The sequence below is a fragment of the Gopherus flavomarginatus genome, chromosome 19 (genome assembly GCF_025201925.1).
Source record: "Gopherus flavomarginatus isolate rGopFla2 chromosome 19, rGopFla2.mat.asm, whole genome shotgun sequence".
In the NCBI taxonomy this organism is placed as follows: domain Eukaryota; kingdom Metazoa; phylum Chordata; order Testudines; family Testudinidae; genus Gopherus; species Gopherus flavomarginatus.
The window spans coordinates 21,897,105-21,916,441 of record NC_066635.1 but is presented as its reverse complement, the minus strand read 5'-3'; the positions used below and the strand labels follow the sequence as shown (position 1 = coordinate 21,916,441).

The 19,337-nt window shown below is 42.7% G+C and overlaps 1 protein-coding gene across 2 annotated transcripts; it reads left to right on the top strand.

Annotated features, from left to right (window-relative positions):
- Positions 1-2,249: 2,249 nt before the first annotated feature.
- TRPV1 (transient receptor potential cation channel subfamily V member 1) lies at positions 2,250-19,263 on the top strand. Of its 2 annotated transcripts, XM_050929563.1 has the most exons (15): positions 2,250-6,935; positions 7,571-7,737; positions 8,071-8,223; positions 8,723-8,863; positions 9,723-10,021; positions 10,680-10,856; positions 12,593-12,757; positions 13,043-13,138; positions 13,881-13,951; positions 14,686-14,851; positions 15,388-15,454; positions 15,946-16,262; positions 17,045-17,172; positions 18,252-18,367; positions 18,916-19,263. In XM_050929563.1, exons 1-15 carry the CDS (start codon positions 6,619-6,621, stop codon positions 19,065-19,067), a joined length of 2,532 nt encoding a protein of 843 aa, XP_050785520.1. In that variant the 5' UTR covers positions 2,250-6,618; the 3' UTR covers positions 19,068-19,263. The 2 variants fall into 2 exon arrangements, with proteins under 2 accessions (XP_050785520.1, XP_050785522.1); XM_050929565.1 differs by lacking the exon at positions 10,680-10,856.
- The last annotated feature ends 74 nt before the right edge of the window (positions 19,264-19,337 follow it).

The window sequence follows — 19,337 nt, the reverse complement described above, 5'->3', positions numbered from 1 at the left end:
GCAACCGTGCTGCCTTATGTCCTTCAATATGTGAATCTTTCCCATAGCAGACTTTATACTGGGGACAAGTGCCCAGGTTTGTCTGGTTTTGTTTTGAAGTAGAGGATCGATTTGATTCTAAAGAAATTTTGTTGGAAACTTGCCTCCAGTGACTCCCCTGAGCAAAACATAAATAGGATAAGCTGTAGGTCACACATTCCTGCAGGCAAGTTCAGATTCTGCAGTCTTCCTATTTCTTTTGTATGTGTTGTCCCCTCACTTCCCCTCAACCCTCTCTAGCTGTAACAAACTGCCACTGTCTCTGGTTTCATTCACTCCTCTGGCTGCTTTAATTTTCCTTTATGGATACATTGAGACTTTCTGTTTCCAGGATGTCTGAAATCTGGAGATGTATCTGTGACAAATATGGACACTGGGTGCTTGACTCTTCTCTTCTCCACTTGTTTAACTCCATTGACTTCAAAAGGAATTGCTCCAGATATATTGTTGAATAAACCAGAACAGAATCAAACCCTGCTGTTTGAATATAAACTCAAACTCTGATGGTCAGTGGTAGATCAAGTGCTAAATGCTCACCTGTTCAGGAAAAGTACTTGTTCCTACAATCAAATATCTAGTTCGCTTATCAAGTCCAGGTCTGGGGAATCAGTGAAGAAGTAGTTCCTTCCAGTAGCACCAGCTGAGGATCTGGCCTATTGTTAATTTATACTTAAGTATTAATAAACAGGCATTTTATTTGTTCTGAACAAAATGTCATAGGCTGTTTTGATGAATGTAATTACAATTTGCTGTGACTATTGCAGCATCCGTTTGCATACATGTTAAGGCCAGAAAGGGCCATTGTGATCATCTAGTCTGATCTCCTGCAGCGTACAGGCCAGAGATTTCACCCAGTGATTCCTGTATCAAGTCCCAAGCTTCTGTCTGGGCTAGAGCATATCTTTTAGAATTGCTTTGTCTTTCTAGCCCATTCCTTGATGTAGATATCCTAGACAGAAGGACAGATTAATACAACTAGCCTGCCTGAGGTAAGGAAATACTTCAAGCATTCAAACTACACTTACATTAATTTTTCACAGCTGATTAAGGTAAGCATGTGTTATTTCAATAAAACGTGGTGTGTAAACAAATTAATAAAATAGTGTTTGGATTTTTTAATTGGTTTTCGAAGTTCATCAACTCTGTTTGTAATCAAACTCTTCTTTGGATAGTATGTAGATCTTTATTATAACATCACTAACAGCCACTGCAAAGATGAACGATCTCAGAAAAGATCTCTACAAATTTTCACATTAAGTGATGTGTACAGCTGAACCACAAAAACTGACTTTCCCAGGCTGAATGTATCTGAAGAGGAAATCTGGAAAGGAGTGTCCATTGCTAAATGTAATTTGAAAAAAAAAATTGGGATTCTTGTAAAGAGCTTTGATACACTCTCGGGAATAGCTGCTGCTGTTACTTCTGCTTCTAGGATAGTTCTTAATTATTATATTAGTCAAGTTAATGTTCTAGTGCACATCCTCAGACTTACAAAACGATCAGAGTGTAGAACAATTCCGCAGACAAACAAAGTGGAGGGAAGATCTGTGATGTTGCTCCAAACAAATCACCTAAGAAGAGCGGACTTCTGAAAACTAGGGGGAAAAAACTCCTGAAGATCAGAGTACTTATTGAAACTGGATTATTTTGCAGAAGGTGGCATTTTTCTGGAGCTTTTGTAAGTCTTGCATGTATATTTGAATAGCATGCTTGTGCATTGTTTGTAAATTACCCTTTGCTATTTATCACTAGCTGTACTTCAGTTGGAGGCTCTTATAAGCAATATTTTCATTTATCTTGTTGTATAGGATTGAATCTTGATATACACTGGATTAGAAGAGCCCAAATTAGGTACATTTTATCTGGATAGCACATGAGAAATTTAAAGACAATATCTTTCCAGTGAATTTTTAAGTCACTGTGCAATCTTGATATACACTGGATTAGAAGAGCCCAAATTAGGTACATTTTATCTGGATAGCACATGAGAAATTTAAAGACAATATCTTTCCAGTGAATTTTTAAGTCACTGTGGAAGATGCTTACATCTTGCAGATTCAGATCTGTATGAGGCTGAGTAGCTTTCCTGTCATTATTGAAGTTTCTACCAAGTGTTTTTAAAACTAAAGCTTTTGGAATGATTAAAATGGTTATGGCGTATTGATAAGGCAATGAGAGAGAGGTCATTGTGCTGCTGCCTATACTCTCCAGGTTCCAGTCTGGCATTTTTGGCCAGATATACATTCACTTAAAGGAGACACCCCCACCCCCTCAAAGGAAAAAACCCATGATTATTTTGTTTGCAGTGTTTTTCGTTCTTTAAACCCACTATTGATTATTTCACATAACATTGTATAGTTCTTAAGTATTTTAATATCGAACTGTAAATGAAAAGTTATTTTTTGCATTATTTCCTGTTTTACAGAATAATTTAAGATATTAGGAAAAGCTTTTTTTCTATTTATTTCAATTTATTTTTGTGAGGGACCCACAGAACTGGAAATTTAAGCAAAAATGCAGCCCAAAGCTAAATTATGGTAGATGTCATTTTAACATTTTTCTATTTTTGTTGTTGATGCTGTACATGTATATATGAATATTTTAAGAATTTGTTAGATACACATTGTGTATCGTTAATGAAAATTCAAACAGGCAACGACATTCTCATTCAATGTTTACTTCCATAGGAAATTGTATAGGTGCCATTGATTTAGGGGTTAATGAATCCTACTGAACTGAAAATTCTGATATAACTGTAACTGTGGTCTTGCTAACTCGCCACCGTAAGCACAGTTGAGGTCACCGGCCAGCTACTGCTTGTATACATAATAATTCTTAGCAGGGCTGGCTCTAGCAATTTTGCCACCCCAAGCACGGCAGCACGCCGCGGGGGGTGCTCTGCTGTTCGACGGTCCCACGGCTCTGGTGGACCTCCCGCAGTCGTGCCTGTGGATGCTCCACCGGAGCCGCGGGACCAGCGGACCCTCCGCAGGCACGCCTGTGGGAGCTCCACCGGAGCTGCCTGCCGCCCTCCTGGCAAGTGGCAGAGCGCCCCCTGCGGCATCCCGCCCCAAGCACGTGCTTGGCGCACTGTGGCCTGGAGCTGGCCCTGATTCTTAGCCTGGAGGTCTGTTTATGGCTGAGAAGGGCACTTGCTGTAGCAGGATTTCATAAAACCCTAGTTTTCAAAGCATTAGATTTTTCCAGACAATCTGGGATTTCAGGAAATGTTTCGTAGGAGGACATTCCACACACTCTCAAATCTGGCTGTGTCGAAGTTCAAAAGGGGTACAGTGAATTGCTTTCTCTACTACTGATCCTCCAGAGTACTTTACATCTAATAATGATATAAGCAGCAGTTCCTACCTGCATGTCACATTCGCCTCAATGTGTCCGTGTTTGCCTCATTTCCTCTTGATCACACTGCATGCACACTTGGCTGTTTAAAACACTTTAATAATAAAACAGTCTAGAAACAGTCTTTATTTTAGCATGGCAAGGTGGATGAGGTAATATATTTTATTGGACCAACTTCTGTCCAATAAAAGATGTTACCTCTCCCACCTTGTCTCTCTAATATCCTGGGACCATCACGGCTACAGCACCACTTCATTTTAACATTTGTTGTAATTGTAAATCAAACAAAATCAAAGTGCTGGCCTTCCAGATATTACTTATCTATAGTAATCTGTCCTTTTTGCCTTTTTAGTGTCCCGGAGGTGACTATTAGCTTCCAAGGTCCACCTGTCTAGTGGTTATCTTTACTGGAACTGGTTCTCCAGTCTTTTACACCAATTATACACCACTGTGACTCCACTGAAGTCAGTAGGTGGTAATTTCCCATGTTAGCCAAACGTCTCTTTGCTCTTACATGGCTGAGATGCAGCCCTCATGCGCAAAGACATTGGTGGAGGCCCAGTTCACTGGCTAATAGATCAACCTTTTGGAGTAATATCCTTAACCTCTACTCACAAAAGACTAATTACTACCCATCTAGTTATGTGCTCTAAACAGGCCCATCCACAACAACTTAGCATCTTCTTGCAGTCCTGTCCTCCAAACCCCTTTCAGCAACATCTGACATTTCAAACTTGCTGGACACCTGTTTCATTCATTTCTTTAGCACACCTCCTCTCTCCATCCCTTTCTCATCTGCTCTCCCCACTGTCAGCTCCTTATTTTATCCTGTTTCTCTTGATTGATGCTTATCCTGCAACTAACACAACTTGCCCTCTTCCCTTCTTGTATCCCCGGACTCTCATCAGATGGGCAAAGGGAGAATGAGAGCTTATTTGTGGTAGATGCCGTGGACCTGATTCTGCTGTTGCTTACCAACTGGTGCAACTCCTTTCATATAAATGAGATACTCCTGATTTATCCTTGTCAGAGCAGAGTTAGCCTTCTTGTTTCCAAACAGAGAAACTTACTTTGAGCTTTAATTACTCATGTGCAAAGAGATTGTTTTCTCCTTGCCAGGGATCTATGATGTTCTGAGGTGATGTAGTTTGCCCTATGATCCTGTGTAAAATTTTACTCCCGGGGGAATTCTGCACTACTGTGCAATGCAGAATTTTGCAGAAATTAATGTGCAAGCAGAATTTTCTATCCCCCCCACAGAAATGGACTGCAGCGCTTCTAGGAGCCACTGGACTCGGCAGAGCCCAGCTTGTACATAGAAGACACTGCTGGGAGGAAGGAGAGGAAGTTAGAGGGTTCCTGGCAGCTGCAGTTCCCAGCATGTTCCCTGAGAGAAGGAGAGGGCAGCATGCAGGAAACTCTGTGCAAGCCTGGAACCTCTGTACAAGCATCAGGATGTGTCTCCCTCTGGATCCCTGGGCAGAGAGGGAGAACGGGTGTCTGGGCTGGGGTGAGGGGGTACCTGGGCTGGGAGGGACTTGCATGTGGGCTCTGCAGGGGAGTGGTTGTGGGTGTCTGGCCTCATGGCTGGGCTCTGGGGGGAAAGGGGGGCAGAGAAAGAGGAGCTGGGTTGTCATAGGGGTTTCTTTAACTCTCTACTCCCAGGGAAATTTTTGTGTGTGTCTGTATTGGTACAGACATACTTGATGACAGGGATTTTGAAATAAATTACCAAAATAATTGAAACTGGCATGATTCTGCAGTGTTATTTTGACAAATAAAATTTGCAGAATCTTAAAATATTGTGTGCAGAATTGTTAATATTTTTGGCACAGAATGCCCCCAGAAGTAGTAAAAATTATTTTCCATATCACTTGGTTTATTAATCAGTGCTGCAGCCTCTTCTTTGCTGGATCATCCCAAAGGGAATGTCGCTGCATACTGATTTCACATACGGAGGCTATTTCCTCCAGGTTAGGAGCTATTCATGTGAATAGTTATGTTGAAGCATGCAGAAAACTCAAGCTGCCTGCCTAACAAAATGCTAAAGGACATGTCACTGTGAGCTAAAAGTCACTTTCTAAACAGTTCAGTGCTTCACCTGGTGAGGAGTAGCCCCTTTGCTGAGGATGGCTTCATGGCTGATGAAGACCAGATCCTTCGTGTCACATTTCTTCTCTTCATGTTCATAGTAGGCTACTGTAAAAATTATTTCATGAACAAAGTAAAAAAAAACTATATAGATGAAGACATGAACAGTGAAACCTCATGCTTTAGGGCATCAGTAGATTGCTGCGGGGTGAAGAGAAAAATTTCTCTTCACACTACCAGATACTGCCTTGTTAGTGAGGTTTTCATTTTTGATATTGGTGCCTTCCAAGACAGGATAACAGAACCATACCAGATCAACGTGCCTGTGTAGTAATTTATACCTTTCCATAAGCCTTACAAGAGCTCCACGTGTCTTTGTTTCCTCTTCCTCCCCAGCATGCACAAGGACCTGACATCTGGTCCTGCAATCTTTCCCTCCTGGCATGTATTTATTTTTATTTGCTCCTGGCTTTGTAACACTCTGTAAGTCTGCCATTTTATTTCCCAGTGTCTGCCAGGTCCTGGCTAGTGGGGTGTGGGGAGAATCTCTATTGAGTTTCCTTCAAGACCTTACCCCTGATTGTTTTACTGTAAGTCAGAGCTTTGTGAGCCAGAAGAGGCTTGGTTTGTCTGTGAAGCAGAATACCAAGTCAGTGTTTATCACCAGAACGGTGGTGGCAGTTGAACAATGTACCATCTAATAGCTGTTTGATGGGCTCGTATGAAACGAGTTGGAGGTGATGAGGTAATAGAATAGAAAAGACACAGCCCCAGCCTTAGTGAACAAGTGACCACATCACAAGAAGCTTGACCACAATTGGCATCAATTGGCTTCCTCATTGGTAATCTCAGCAGAATTCCTTTGAATTCCTCTCTTAACCCAAAGCAGTGGTTGGTCTCTCCAGATCAGGGATGAGGCACATAGGCTAAGAGGAGCAGTGAGTAGAAAGCGTATACTGCTGCCGTACCTGCTCTGGTAATACAGGATGGCAGCCAGCACCTTCACTTAAAAGAAAAAGAAAGCAACTCATTTTCTAACTGTTGAAGAGTCATACTGAAGCCAGACTAAGCTCTGCATAGTTTATCAGGTGGCAGTATTAATGTCACTGGGTTCCCTGCAGCCTGCTGGCCATGTCATCCATCCTTGGAAAGATGAGGAAACTTGGCAGTTCTGATGTGGAGGACTCTGAAGTCACGGACGAGCACACAGATGGTGAGGATTCCAGTCTGGGAACCCTTGAAAGCCTTCAGGGAAGCCAGAGCACAAAGGTACAGCAGCTGCCCAAAAGCAACATCTTCGCTAGACGAGGCCGCTTTGGGATGGGGGATGGCGATAAGAACATGGCACCCATGGACTCCTTGTACCAGATGGACCACATGGGGTCTGCTCCCGTCATCAAGTTTAATGTCAATATGGAAAGGGCAAAAATACACAATCAATTTGCCAAGTAAGTTCCTGATATATTGGATATATGTTATGACAGGGGTTGGGTTGCATAGCTCAGCATTTACCCATTGCTTCACAGTATTTGATTTTACAGCAGATATTTAAGTATTTCCTATGCTTTAAAGAACAGGAAGTATCTCAAATACTTTGGTACATTTAATGACTATTGCCCATCCTGGAGCTGTATCTCTGAATGCAATCTACTCTCCAAATGAATCAATAGGAGCGCACTCAGTGCCTCTAGGAATCAAACTCTTTGGTGTCTTACTCAAAATTAGTGGGCACTTTTGAAAACGTTGCACTGTATCATTTACCCAAAGCTATACAGTGAATCCGTGGTACAGCTGGGATTGGAACTCAGGAGTTCTTGGCTCCCAGGAGCGTGATCAGATGTTAGACTTAGTTGCTTAATTGGATTTAAGTTCTTGTTCTTAACTTTTCACCAGTAAAAACATAATTTCACCAGTACATCTGCTTGTCTAAACCTTTATGATATTACAAACTGTACAATTCATATGTGTAATATTCACTAATGTGTGTGCCACTGAAAGCCAGTAATGGAAGTATAATTGTTTGGTGGTTTTTAAGAGACTTGCTTAATCCTTATGTTTCAGTAACTAAACTTATCTTTGTCAGGCTCCTATGTACCAGTTCCATTGCAAGCTGCTCAGAAAAAGCTTTCAAGTTCTATGATCGTAGAAGGATCTTTGATGCTGTGGCCGAAGGTGACACAAGTGATCTGAATGACCTGCAGATCTATCTCCATGAGACGCGGAAGCATCTCACAGACAATGAGTTCAAAGGTACCTAGTAATGTCAGATGCATCCAAATGCCATTTCCCTCTTCCAGCAGCGCTGCTGATATTAAAAGATCAGAATGGTGTTCACTTAAATACATGGTAAGACATTGCAGAGGGTTCTGCGTCATACAGTAGTTTCCCATGGACTGGGCAATTCTCTATAAAGACGCTGGAAATTTCAGAAAAGTTTGAGAGGTTATTTGTGAAACCCTAAATATCCCTGGGTTCTTCCATCCATTCAGAAGATCCCAGATCCCTTGTGATTACTGCATGCCTAGGTGTCAGAGGGCAGGTTTGTAATGCCCCTTTTTATAGCCGTAACCCTCTATGTTACAGAGCCGGAAACTGGGAAAACCTGCTTATTGAAAGCCATGCTGAATCTGCATGATGGGAAGAATGATACCATTCCCCTGCTTCTGGAAATTGCGGAGAAGACAGGCAATCTGAAAGAATTAGTTAATGCAGAATATACTGACAACTATTATAAGGGTAAGAAAGGCAGCTGGGAGACTGGCCTTACCTGAGCCTAAGTCTGTATAGAAAGACTGGAGATAGACTACAAAGGACTGTCTGAGCCCTTTAGGCATTTCTCTGAATGTAACCAAGAATGAAGCTCAGGTTCTAGGAAAGCAGAACCACAAACTGCTGGAGAGCCAGCACTTGTGTTCTTGAAATACCTGGATCACATCTGCTATTTCTGCCAGTGACATGTTTGGTTAACGTGGTCTAATTTTCTTCCTCTTCTAGATGTACATTGGTGGGATAGGGTTCAGAGCACATTGGCCGGGGAGCAAGGAAGCCTGCATTTGCTGCCTCTATTGTCTCCATTCTGTTGATAAATAGAGCACTTCAGTCTCCAGGGCTGTTCAATTTGTCCCTTTTCACCAGCATTGCATTAACCTCAGAAGAAGGAGCCTGTAGTATCTGGCAGCTGTTTCTCTGTGTTATGTGAAGTGAGATTTCTGTGGTCTGATGAGTGTTTCCCTAGGTCAGACCGCTCTCCATATTGCCATCGAGAGGAGGAATATGTACTTGGTGAAGCTCTTGGTCCAAAATGGAGCAGACGTTCATGCGAGAGCCCACGGGGAGTTCTTCAGAAAAATCAAAGGGAAACCTGGCTTTTATTTTGGTAAGGAAAACAAGGCACATGATATGATTTCAGTCACTGATCAAGTAACCAAGAGAGTTGTCCCAAATGTGAGCTGTTCAAATACTCCTGATTATGGGGGACCAGATGACCCACAAATAGCAGAAGGGCTAATCCAACCTTCCCTAGTATTTCCCTAATGGGGGCTGGGATTACAAAGGAGCTAAGGCAGTTAGGCATGCATTTCCCATTGATATTCAGTGCAAGATGTGTACCTAACCCCATTTGTCCTCTGAACTATCTCTCTATCTCTTGATGGGTTGTATCATTATTAAAGGCACCTTCTAGCCCTGCACTCAATATTTCTATAGCCATCTATTTTCAGTGGGAATAGGATGTTATAATCCAAGCATAATTTTATTTTTTTCTGCCTAAAACTTAATGTGTGAGGTCCAAATATAATTCCTCTTTTTTTGGGGGAAAACTCCCTTAACACATTCAGTCCTTTTAACCAAAATACATAGGGACCATTCAATATGCATTTCTAATTTGATAATTCTGTTTTGTTTTTTTTTCAACTCGTCACATGCTGTGTCCAGATAGCTCCCATGTATTGATCAGCAAGGTATGAACATTTTCACTAGTGAGGGAAATTCACCCATATTTAGAGGGCCTGCACAAGTTTTATGCAGTGCTTAAATTCATAGGGAAATACAGTTTTTACAATGAGACTAAGATTTGGTACAGTATTTGATGGAGAACTGCTCACCCGTCTGGTCATGGTGTGAGGTTTCAAACCTGCAGAGGTTTCAGATTCTCCTTCACTTTTAAGCTCATAAAGGTGACTTTTGTACATATGGTGAGTTTTTTCTGACCAGTGGTTTATGTTGCTTGCCATTAGGTGAACTGCCTCTTTCCCTGGCTGCCTGCACCAACCAGCTAGGCATTGTGAAATTCCTCCTCGAGAATCGGTATCATCCAGCCAACATAGCTGGCCAGGACTCTATGGGCAATACAGTTCTGCATGCCCTTGTGGAGATTGCAGATAACACCAAAGATAACACCAAGTTTGTAACAAAAGTGTATAACAACATTTTGATCCTTGGTGCCAAAATTAACCCGATGCTGAAGCTGGAAGAGATCACTAACAAGAAAGGACTGACTCCTTTAACCTTGGCTGCAAAGAAAGGGAAGATAGGGGTAGGTGGACACATACCTGTTACCCTTTCAAATGACACACAGTATAATAAAAACATTTACACTGGGTACATGTCATTACTTGCTGCCTGGGCCTAGCAGACCAAGACAGTGGAAAACTTTGCAGGACTTAATGCTGGAGTTTAAAAAGCAAAGCTTTGATGTAGTCTAGGTAATGTGTCCAAAGGGAGTCATGTAGTATCACTACACATATGTCAGCCTAGATGGAAACAGTAAAAGTGCCCTGGCTGCTATCTCAGGTGGAGTAGGAAGTGCATCTTTGACTGGCTGACATGGCCAATTCCAAAACATTTCCCATTCACCAAGACAGTGACCTCAAAGGGATACAAAACAGGTGCCTCTAGATGTTTGTTTTAGGTTTGAGAGGCCAAAGATAGACACAAATCTTAACTGGAAGAGACCAGAGAGACACCTCTTTGTGCTACTGCATTAGTCCATTTGCCACATTCATATTGCCCCATTGCCCAGAAGCCAATGAGATCACTGGCTTTTGGATATTGTGAGCTGTACAGTATCCCAATGGCTTGACATCAGTGCAGTTAAGCCAGGGTGCAATCTGAATTCCTGTGTTACTGAGAAACTGAATAACAAAAAATCTACCACACCTGAAATGTTGGTCATATTATTCTTTTATGATCAGATTTTCGCCTATATCCTTAGACGAGAGATCAAAGAGCCTGAGTGTAGGCATCTGTCTAGGAAGTTCACCGAATGGGCCTATGGACCCGTCCACTCATCTCTTTATGACCTGTCCTCCATAGACACGTGTGAGAAAAACTCAGTGCTTGAGATTATTGCGTATAGCAGCAAAACACCAGTGAGTATGAAACCTCCTCTGCACTTTCTTACTGGGTTCAGTGGTCAGCTGTGTTCTGTGTAGTGCGTGTCTCTGACGGTTTGCACCATTTTGCAGAGCTTTGTTACGAGTGAAAAGTGATCAGGAACAGCGCAGAGATGTAATTTCGTTCTTGGCACGAGTCTATACACTGACATTCCTTTTGCCCACCTGACTGTGGAAGCTAATCCTGGGACTCTTTATTGCAAATAGTCCCCTTTGGCTTGAAGCCAGCAGTACCGTTCACAGGAATGCTCGCTCAGACAAGTAAGGGTACAGTCATACCATTCAGCAAGCCTCTGTGTTGTATGTCATTCCCTGGCACTCCTTTGGGCTCCTGAGAGAAACATTTTAGTTAGAGCAGGGGACTGGGAGTCAGGCCTCCAGGGTTCCGTTCTCAGCTATGCTCCTAACTCACTGAGCAACCCTGGACAAATCATTCTACTTTAGTTTCCCTGTCTGTGAAACTGGGATAATAACACTTCCCTGCCTTTCGGGGATTGGAGAATATGTTCGCTGGGTGTGACGATGCTGCCCGTGGGAGCCAGATGAGGTCACTCAATTAGGGTGAACTGCAGACAAAACGGGGCAAACAAACCCCAGACTGGTGGTTATTCCAATACTTAGATTTACCAAGCTAGCACAAAACAGCTTCTATCGTACCTTACTGGTTACTCAAAAGTCCAAATAACGCAGTTCCCTTAAAGTACCCAGCCTCAGGCCTCCATCCAGACACACATGTCAGATATGATGATGATGATGATTACTGAGAATCTTATCTCATCATATAAATGAAAAGGTTCTTCCAATCCCAAAAGATTAGCCACACACCCAGGTTCAATTATAACTTAGATCTTACCCAAAATACATGCTTATAGCTAATTTTATTAACTAAGCTAAAAAAAAAAAGACTGTTGGTTAAAAGATCAATATACATACAGACTTGAATTCGGTTCTTGAGGTTCAGATACATAGCAGAGATGAGCTTGTAGTTGCCAAAAGTCTTTTTAGATATAGTCCATAGGTTATAATGCAAAGTCCATATTCAGGGTGACTCCAGTCAGTGACTGGGGATCTCAATCCTTGTGGCTTAAGGTTTCCCCCTCTTGAAACCCAAAGCAGATCTGAGATGAAGAAGGATCTTGTCCCAGGGTTTTTATACATTTCCAGCAGTCTTTTGGCCTGAGAAAACAATAGGCTTAACTTTCCTTCTTCCAAACATCATGGCAATTAGCACAGGATAATTTATCCATTAAACAGTTCAGATACAGGTTACCACAACTTTCAAAGAAACATATAGACAATAATACTATTTCACTCAAGTATCTTCCTAAATGTTAATATTCCTTTTTTTGTCTTTGAATCAAAGCTATAGCAATAGACAAGACTTGTTTGCTTACATCACAAGACCTGAGCAAACATCTACCCTTCTACCTCTAACAATGCCGACTTGCATTTCAAAGCTCTATTCATTTACATATTTTCCTAACAAGTCTGTAAAGTTCCACGATGGGTCAGGTCAGTCTGTGAGTTAATTAACTCCTTCTGGCCCTGTCACCTTCCAATGAAATATTATATTACACTCATAATGTCACACTGGGGACAATGAGATTTCATTTACTGTTTGCAAAGGCCTTTGGCAGGTGCTCTCTCATCTTATGTGTGTATTGGCTTCTTTGGGACTCGCATTCCTTCTCTCTCTCTCATCCCCCTCGCAGAATCGCCATGAGATGCTGCTGGTAGAGCCCCTGAACAGGCTGCTGCAGGATAAGTGGGACCGATTCGTCAAACGCCTATTTTACTTCAACTTCTTTGTTTATGCTATGCACATTATCATACTCACCATGGCCGCCTACTTCAGACCTGTGGAGAAACATGGAAAGGTACTTCACTGGTCATGTTCTTCAGTGTGACCACCCCGGGGATGAATTCCCAGGCTGCCAGTCATGTTATTGGTGCCAGAGCTTTAACGGTTCTTCCTTCTTACCCGAGTGAGGGGGAGAAAAAGTGCAGAGGAAGGATTCCTCCTCCAGACCCCTCCTTGGAGAATGGAGGAAGCAGTGCTTTTAGGGACCAATCCTAGGGGAAGCCAAGCACTTTCAACTGCTCAGCTGACAGGTCCTTTTCCATCTTCAGCTGTGCTGATCCTTTGCTCCTGTGTTATGCAGCCTCCATTCAAATTTGAATACACCACCGAGGAGTGTTTTCGTGTCATTGGAGAGATCCTGAGTGTGCTGGGAGGTCTCTATTTCTTTTTCAGAGGGGTAAGAGCTTTGACATTTCTCCTTAGAGCCATGTGGATAGGTGGGAGCCAAAAATAGGTGCCCCCCTTGATTTGGGCTAGCTGCTATTAGAATCCATCCCTCACTTGAAAGCTACAGAGAGTTTTTAATGGCATGGCCAGGAGCTGTCAGGTTTCTACTGAGTTACAAAGCTAAGGTGCAGTTGCCTGTCGTCCTACTGTATGAGAAGGCAGGTCCTACAAAGTCTGGGAGTGCCTGAGCACAGACACAAGCCTTAAGGGGGTATTGAATATAGCCAGGGCCTGCACCATTAAGGACTTTAGAGATCATCAGTGCTATTTTAAACACAAACTGCTACGGTATGGTGGCCAGCGTAAAGAACACACAGCAAGTGCAATGTGATCACAGTTGCTCAAACCAGTGAGCAAATGGGCTGTTGATCCCACAGAAGCTGGAAGCTCCAGAGTAGTGCTACACTGAGGGGATAACCATAATTGAGGCTCATGCTTACTGGAATGTGTGTTGCTTTTGAGAGGTTCTTGTGGGCTAACTTAGGGTTAGCTGTTTCCCTTTTCTCAGCTTGGACCCGGCTCAGCAGACCTCCCCAGCACTTAGCTGGGCAGTGGTTGCAGCAGTATTTCCAACAAGTTTGATCCAGATAACAATCAGCACTTAGATACAGAATGATGGGTCCCTTGGGAAGATTCACAGTGGAAATGTACTTGCCAACCTGAAACTGGTTTTTCGTCTCCCTTTTTTGCAGATACAATATTTCGTGCAGAGGCGGCCCTCATTAAAGACTCTGCTAGCTGACAGTTACAGTGAGGTTCTTTTGTAAGCTTCTCAGCAACTTCTTTATTTGTGTTTGAATGTGGCATTTAGGAGCCTGCATGTACAGGCTTTGAAATAAGCACAGTGCTTTTCATCCCCCAGTTCTCTTAGCACTTTACACAGGTGGCTCCAGGTCATAACCCTCATTTACAGGTGGGGAAGGTGAGGTGCTGAGAGGTTAACTGTCTGGGTCCTCCAGCAGAGCCAGGAATTGATCCCAGGACTCCTGACTTGCAGTTCAATGCCCTGTGCACTGGGCCATGCTGAAACCTCTCTTGTCCCCAATGGTACCTTCCGCTTTATGCTATTGGAGCCCTCTGCCTTCCGCAGTCGGAAGGCTGCTACAAAGGGCAGCTCCCTGAACTGCTGCCAGCTCTGTGGTGAGAGAGAGGGAGTGCCAGAGAGAGCAGTGCTCGAGGACAACAGAGAATTGTGGCTTGTCTTGCCAACATCCTGCAAGGCAGAAGAACAGCAGTTGGGTTGGAGAAACAGGGGTATGCGGGAAACTCGGGAGTTATTTAGGGGAGAAGCATTGTGGAGGGTGCAGAAGACAAGTGAAGCATGAAAGGAAAGAATCTTTCAAGGGATGGAGGTTGGCCTAAGAGGACATGTCTGTCCAGATGGGTTCTAACATGCTTTTGGGGAGTTCCTGAGTCCACTCTCTATGCCTTCATCCCTCCTTTCTCGCCTGCCTGGGAGGATCTGCACTCTGTGCTTGAACTATGCTTGTCTTTCAGCTTTGTTCACTCGCTGTTCCTGCTGAGTTCAGTGGTGCTGTACTTCTGTGGCCAGGAACTGTATGTGGCATCCATGGTGTTCTCCTTGGCACTGGGCTGGGCTAACATGCTGTACTACACCCGAGGCTTCCAGCAGATGGGGATTTACTCTGTCATGATTGAGAAGGTCAGTCTAGGGAGCAGCTGGCAAGCCCTGCTGAATTTTCACAGGCCTGGAAAGTACCACCGCCAACTCAACCTTACGGTTTAAACCAGGGAGAGCAGCTTTATTTTCACCTTCGGGGGAAAATCTACTCACTGTTGCTAGTGAGTCTGAAAAGGCTCGTGTCAGTTAACTCTACTCTCCTCGATTTATTTTCAGGCCTTCTCCACAAAGAAGTCTGACCTCTTCATGTGGTCTAGCCAAGTAGTCTATAGAGGAGGACAAAGAACCACACTGTCTTAGCTTGATTCACACATGAAAGGTTGAAAATATATTTGGCATTAGATATACTGCATATGCATCCAATAGGTTTTATGAATGATCCAAAGGGAATGTTCTCTATATTGAAAGCCAGTACTCGAAAACTCAGTCATAGTGTAAGGCAAGAGCAGTGGGTTCACACTGTATAGTTCCTTCTTGGAGCCAAATCAGGATTTTCCACCACTCTTGGTTGCAGTTTGTGTTAGATTCCTGTAAAATGTTCTGTTTCCATGTTGCAGATGATCCTGAGGGATTTATGTCGCTTCATGTTTGTCTACCTAGTATTTCTCTTGGGATTTTCTACAGGTAATGTCACTTTGGGAGTTATATTTTCTTAGAGAATCAATGAGATTTAGCAAAAATTACCTTTTCAGTTAATTTAGAATTCCCTTTACCAACTAGAAATTAAGAAATCTACATCACGCCCGTGTGCAAAATCTCTACCACATAAAAAAAAATAAAGAATACTACTATTTAGCTTAAAATGGGTTTTTTTACCATAGATCTCAAAATAATGCCAAGCAGCATTATTCCATTTCACAGATGGAGAAACTCAGACACCACATTCTCAAGTCATCTCTAATTTTGGATGCCTCCATGTTGGGTGCCCAACTTTAGAATCCTGGGGACTGATTTTTCAGAGCTGCTGACTCCCCACAACTCCACCTGCAGTTGATGGCCATCAATATATTGTGGCTAATCAGATACATCTTTGCAAGTTTTTCATTGTTTTCAAAATGAGCATGGTCTCCTGAGTATCTTTTTCTTGTATACATCACTCTTCCCATTTGCAACAGCTGTGGTAACTCTGATTGAAGATGATTATGAGGGACGTGAAAATGACAGCTGTCTCTGCACCCGATTCAGCCAGCTGAAGTGTGGCCGCACATCATACAACAGTCTGTATTACACCTGCCTGGAGCTGTTTAAGTTCACCATTGGCATGGGAGATCTAGAGTTCACTGAGAACTACAAGTTTAAGTCTGTCTTTGTCATCCTGTTGGTCCTCTACGTCATCCTCACCTACATTCTCCTGCTCAACATGCTGATTGCGCTGATGGGGGAAACTGTGAACAAGATCGCACAAGAGAGTAAGAGCATCTGGAAACTCCAGGTTTGTTGATCCCCCAAGGATTCTGGTCTTCATGTTGGAACTAGAAAGAGAACTTAGGGGATAAGCGCTTTAAGGGGAATCTGGAGGGACTGGTATGTTTCTAACTTGCAGATTTTCATGTCTTTCATAGATTCTAGAACTGGAAGGGACCTTGAGAGGTCATAGAGTCCAGTCCCCTGCCCTCATGGCAGGACCAAATACTGTCTAGACCATCCCTGATAGAAAGACTGAGACATTTATCTATCTATCTCCTGATTCCTTACCCATGAGCACAAGCCTGTATGACTGTCCTTGGTCCCTTTCCTCATCTGGTGTATGATGCACTGTTTAAGCAGATGTTCTTGGTATATACTGAATATTTCAGAGATGTTTGCAGTTTAAGAAAATAAATATTTTTATTATTAGACAATAACAGAGTAAAAAACCTGAAGGCATTTAGGCTCTCGACACTGGAAAACAATGATCAGAATACGAAAAAATAGAGATTATGCCTTGGAGGAAAGCAAATGCCTTCTGCCAGGTTTGCAGATAATGCCATGTCAGCTTTTGTGTACGAAAAGAAACCCTGTAGTTCTAACTACATAACAGTAGTCATCCATCATTTTAAAAGACACACTTCTAGAGAAATTGTATGTTTTGTGGTTGGTATGATCATTGCCCTAGGCTGACAATGCAGGTGAAAGTTCGGGGATTCTTGTTTTATGAAGAAAGGACTCGACATTTGTATAAATATAGTTAAATGCCAGCTGTTCCTCACTCTCCTTGCCTTTTTCAATTGGTAGAGAGCCATCACCATCTTGAATATCGAAAACAGCTATCTGAACTGCATGATAAGCTCATTCCGATCCGGGAAGCGAGTCTTAGTGGGAACCACACCTGATGACAAGGACGATTACAGATGGTGTTTCAGGTAACCTGGTTTTATCTTAAATAGATAATCTTTTACAGAAACACATCTACAGGCCTGGGATGGCTCAATAACTAGTAATGGGATGTAGATCTCTTAAACTTAGGGTGACCAAAAATTACACTAAGTGATGGCTGTTCAGTGCCGTGAGTGAAATGGGTTCTTAGTCCAATTTGCAATAGACTTGGTCCAGCCTGCTGGGTCTGAGATACCAGAATGCCAAGCAGACCTTCTATATTAAAATAGCAGCATTATGTCCTCTCATCACTGTCCGTCTCAAAACAGCATCATAGCTCAACTGATAATGAACAGATACTGCAGCTGAGCCTTTTTCTTTCCATATCTGATTCTACATTGCTTTACTTCCTGGGCCACTGGGACACAAATTTCTCCGTGTGGAGAATCCTGGCTAGAGTGCAGAGATTGAGTATCTGACCTATGCAACAGGGACGTCTATGGCATTCCCCTGCCAAACCATGAAGCACTGGCAGAACTGTTACACAGCAGGCCTGCGATAGCGCAAACTCTTCCTTGTGTGGTGACTGGCCAGTGGATCTGCATACTCACGGATTCACCAGCCCACAGCCAACCCTCTGCCCTGGGACACAAGGACGGAGTGTGACTATGGAATCCCTTGGTGTTTCTCTGCATAGTATGATATAAATTTAATTGAGTCAGGTAGGTTTCTCCTCAGATGAATGTTACAGAATTCTTTATGGGCAGTTGCCTTGGTCCTCAGGCTGAGAGTGGCCTTTTGCAAATATCCAGTAGATGGTGAATTTTATTTGGTATATTAGGGACTTTAAAGCTCCCTGTGGGTTTAATGTTCTGTATTAATCAGCCACGACGATTAGGCCAGCACCATTCTGCAACACTTTACTTCACAAAAATTCCAGGATTATTGCTGTGCACCTTGAGTAGTAATTACTATTCTACAAGAATTATCTGAGTAGCTTGTCCACACAGAGAACTGGATGCGTCACAAAGTTATACTGTGCATACGGTCCTTGAGACTCTAGATCCTTTTCTGGAGAATAAATTAGATCCCTTTCAACATTAAATCACTTTTGTTCTCTCTCCAGAGTCGATGAAGTGAACTGGTCCACATGGAACACTAATCTGGGCATAATCAACGAGGAGCCCGGATACAGCATGGGCTTGAAGCGAAACTCAAGTTTTTCTTTTAAGTCAAGCAGAGGTGAGGAATCCAGGCGTGAAAACTCTCTGGTTCTTCCCATATTCTGACGGTATTAGACAATACATTTGGTTATAGAGGCAGCATAATGCAGTGCAAGTTTATACATCTCTCAGTGAGATTTCGAAGAGCTACATGAACCGCTGTTAAATGAACACAGTGGGCAAAAGGATTAAAACGAACTAACCCTTTATTCATTTTGCAGTTTTATTCTTTGGAATTCTCTAGCTCCCTCCAGTTCCTCACTCTGGATGTTTCTATGGTAATGACCGGCACACCTTGGCAGCGTGTACCACAGGAGTCACCCTGTCATGCCCCAACCCCACAGTGCAGTAGCTCACTAGTCAGCACAGAAGAGCCCCAGTTCATAGATCAGTGGGTGTACTTGTCAGCTTAAAAGAATGGAAAACTGACAGAAGAATAAAACTCTTAAAAGAATAAAATCTTCACTTGTGCTTTATATTATATCAGCTTTCCTCTGTGTTGGAAACCAGGAATATTCTGGTCTGTTTCTATAGGAAAAAAACATTAATAGCCACTTTGCTTATAAGTTTCAGGGAAAAACTGGAAGACCTTGGTTCCACTTTTGAGAGATGGGAGCAGGCGAGAGGAGGTACAGAAACAACCAGAAGAAGCCAAGTTAAAACCCATTTTGGAACATGATTATGAGCCTGACGACTCTGGGGCAAGGAAGTCTGTTTAGTTTTTTTTGTTTGTTGTTGAATATAATTGTTCTTAAGAAGAAGGTTAATTATAATTGTTTTTAAGTGTATTGTCTATGTTCACAGACAATGGACTTGGAGCTCTTTATGAGAACAGAGCATTATGGCAAAAGGGCTGAGGAAGTTACTGTATGTAATGATTCATTAAATATGCTCAGTAAACAGCTTGTTAGTTAAGACCATGTTTCCATAAATTGGTCATTACTGGTTAGATATCTACCTCCAATCAACCACACTAGAAGGCTCTCTCT

Coding starts and splice junctions, on each gene's coding strand:
- TRPV1 (XM_050929563.1), top strand. CDS start 6,619: ATGTCATCCATCCTTGGAAAGATGAGGAAACTTGGCAGTTCTGATGTG. Junction 7,738..8,070: donor CACAGACAATGAGTTCAAAG/GTACCTAGTAAT, acceptor TCTATGTTACAG/AGCCGGAAACTGGGAAAACC. Junction 10,857..12,592: donor CGTATAGCAGCAAAACACCA/GTGAGTATGAAA, acceptor TCCCCCTCGCAG/AATCGCCATGAGATGCTGCT.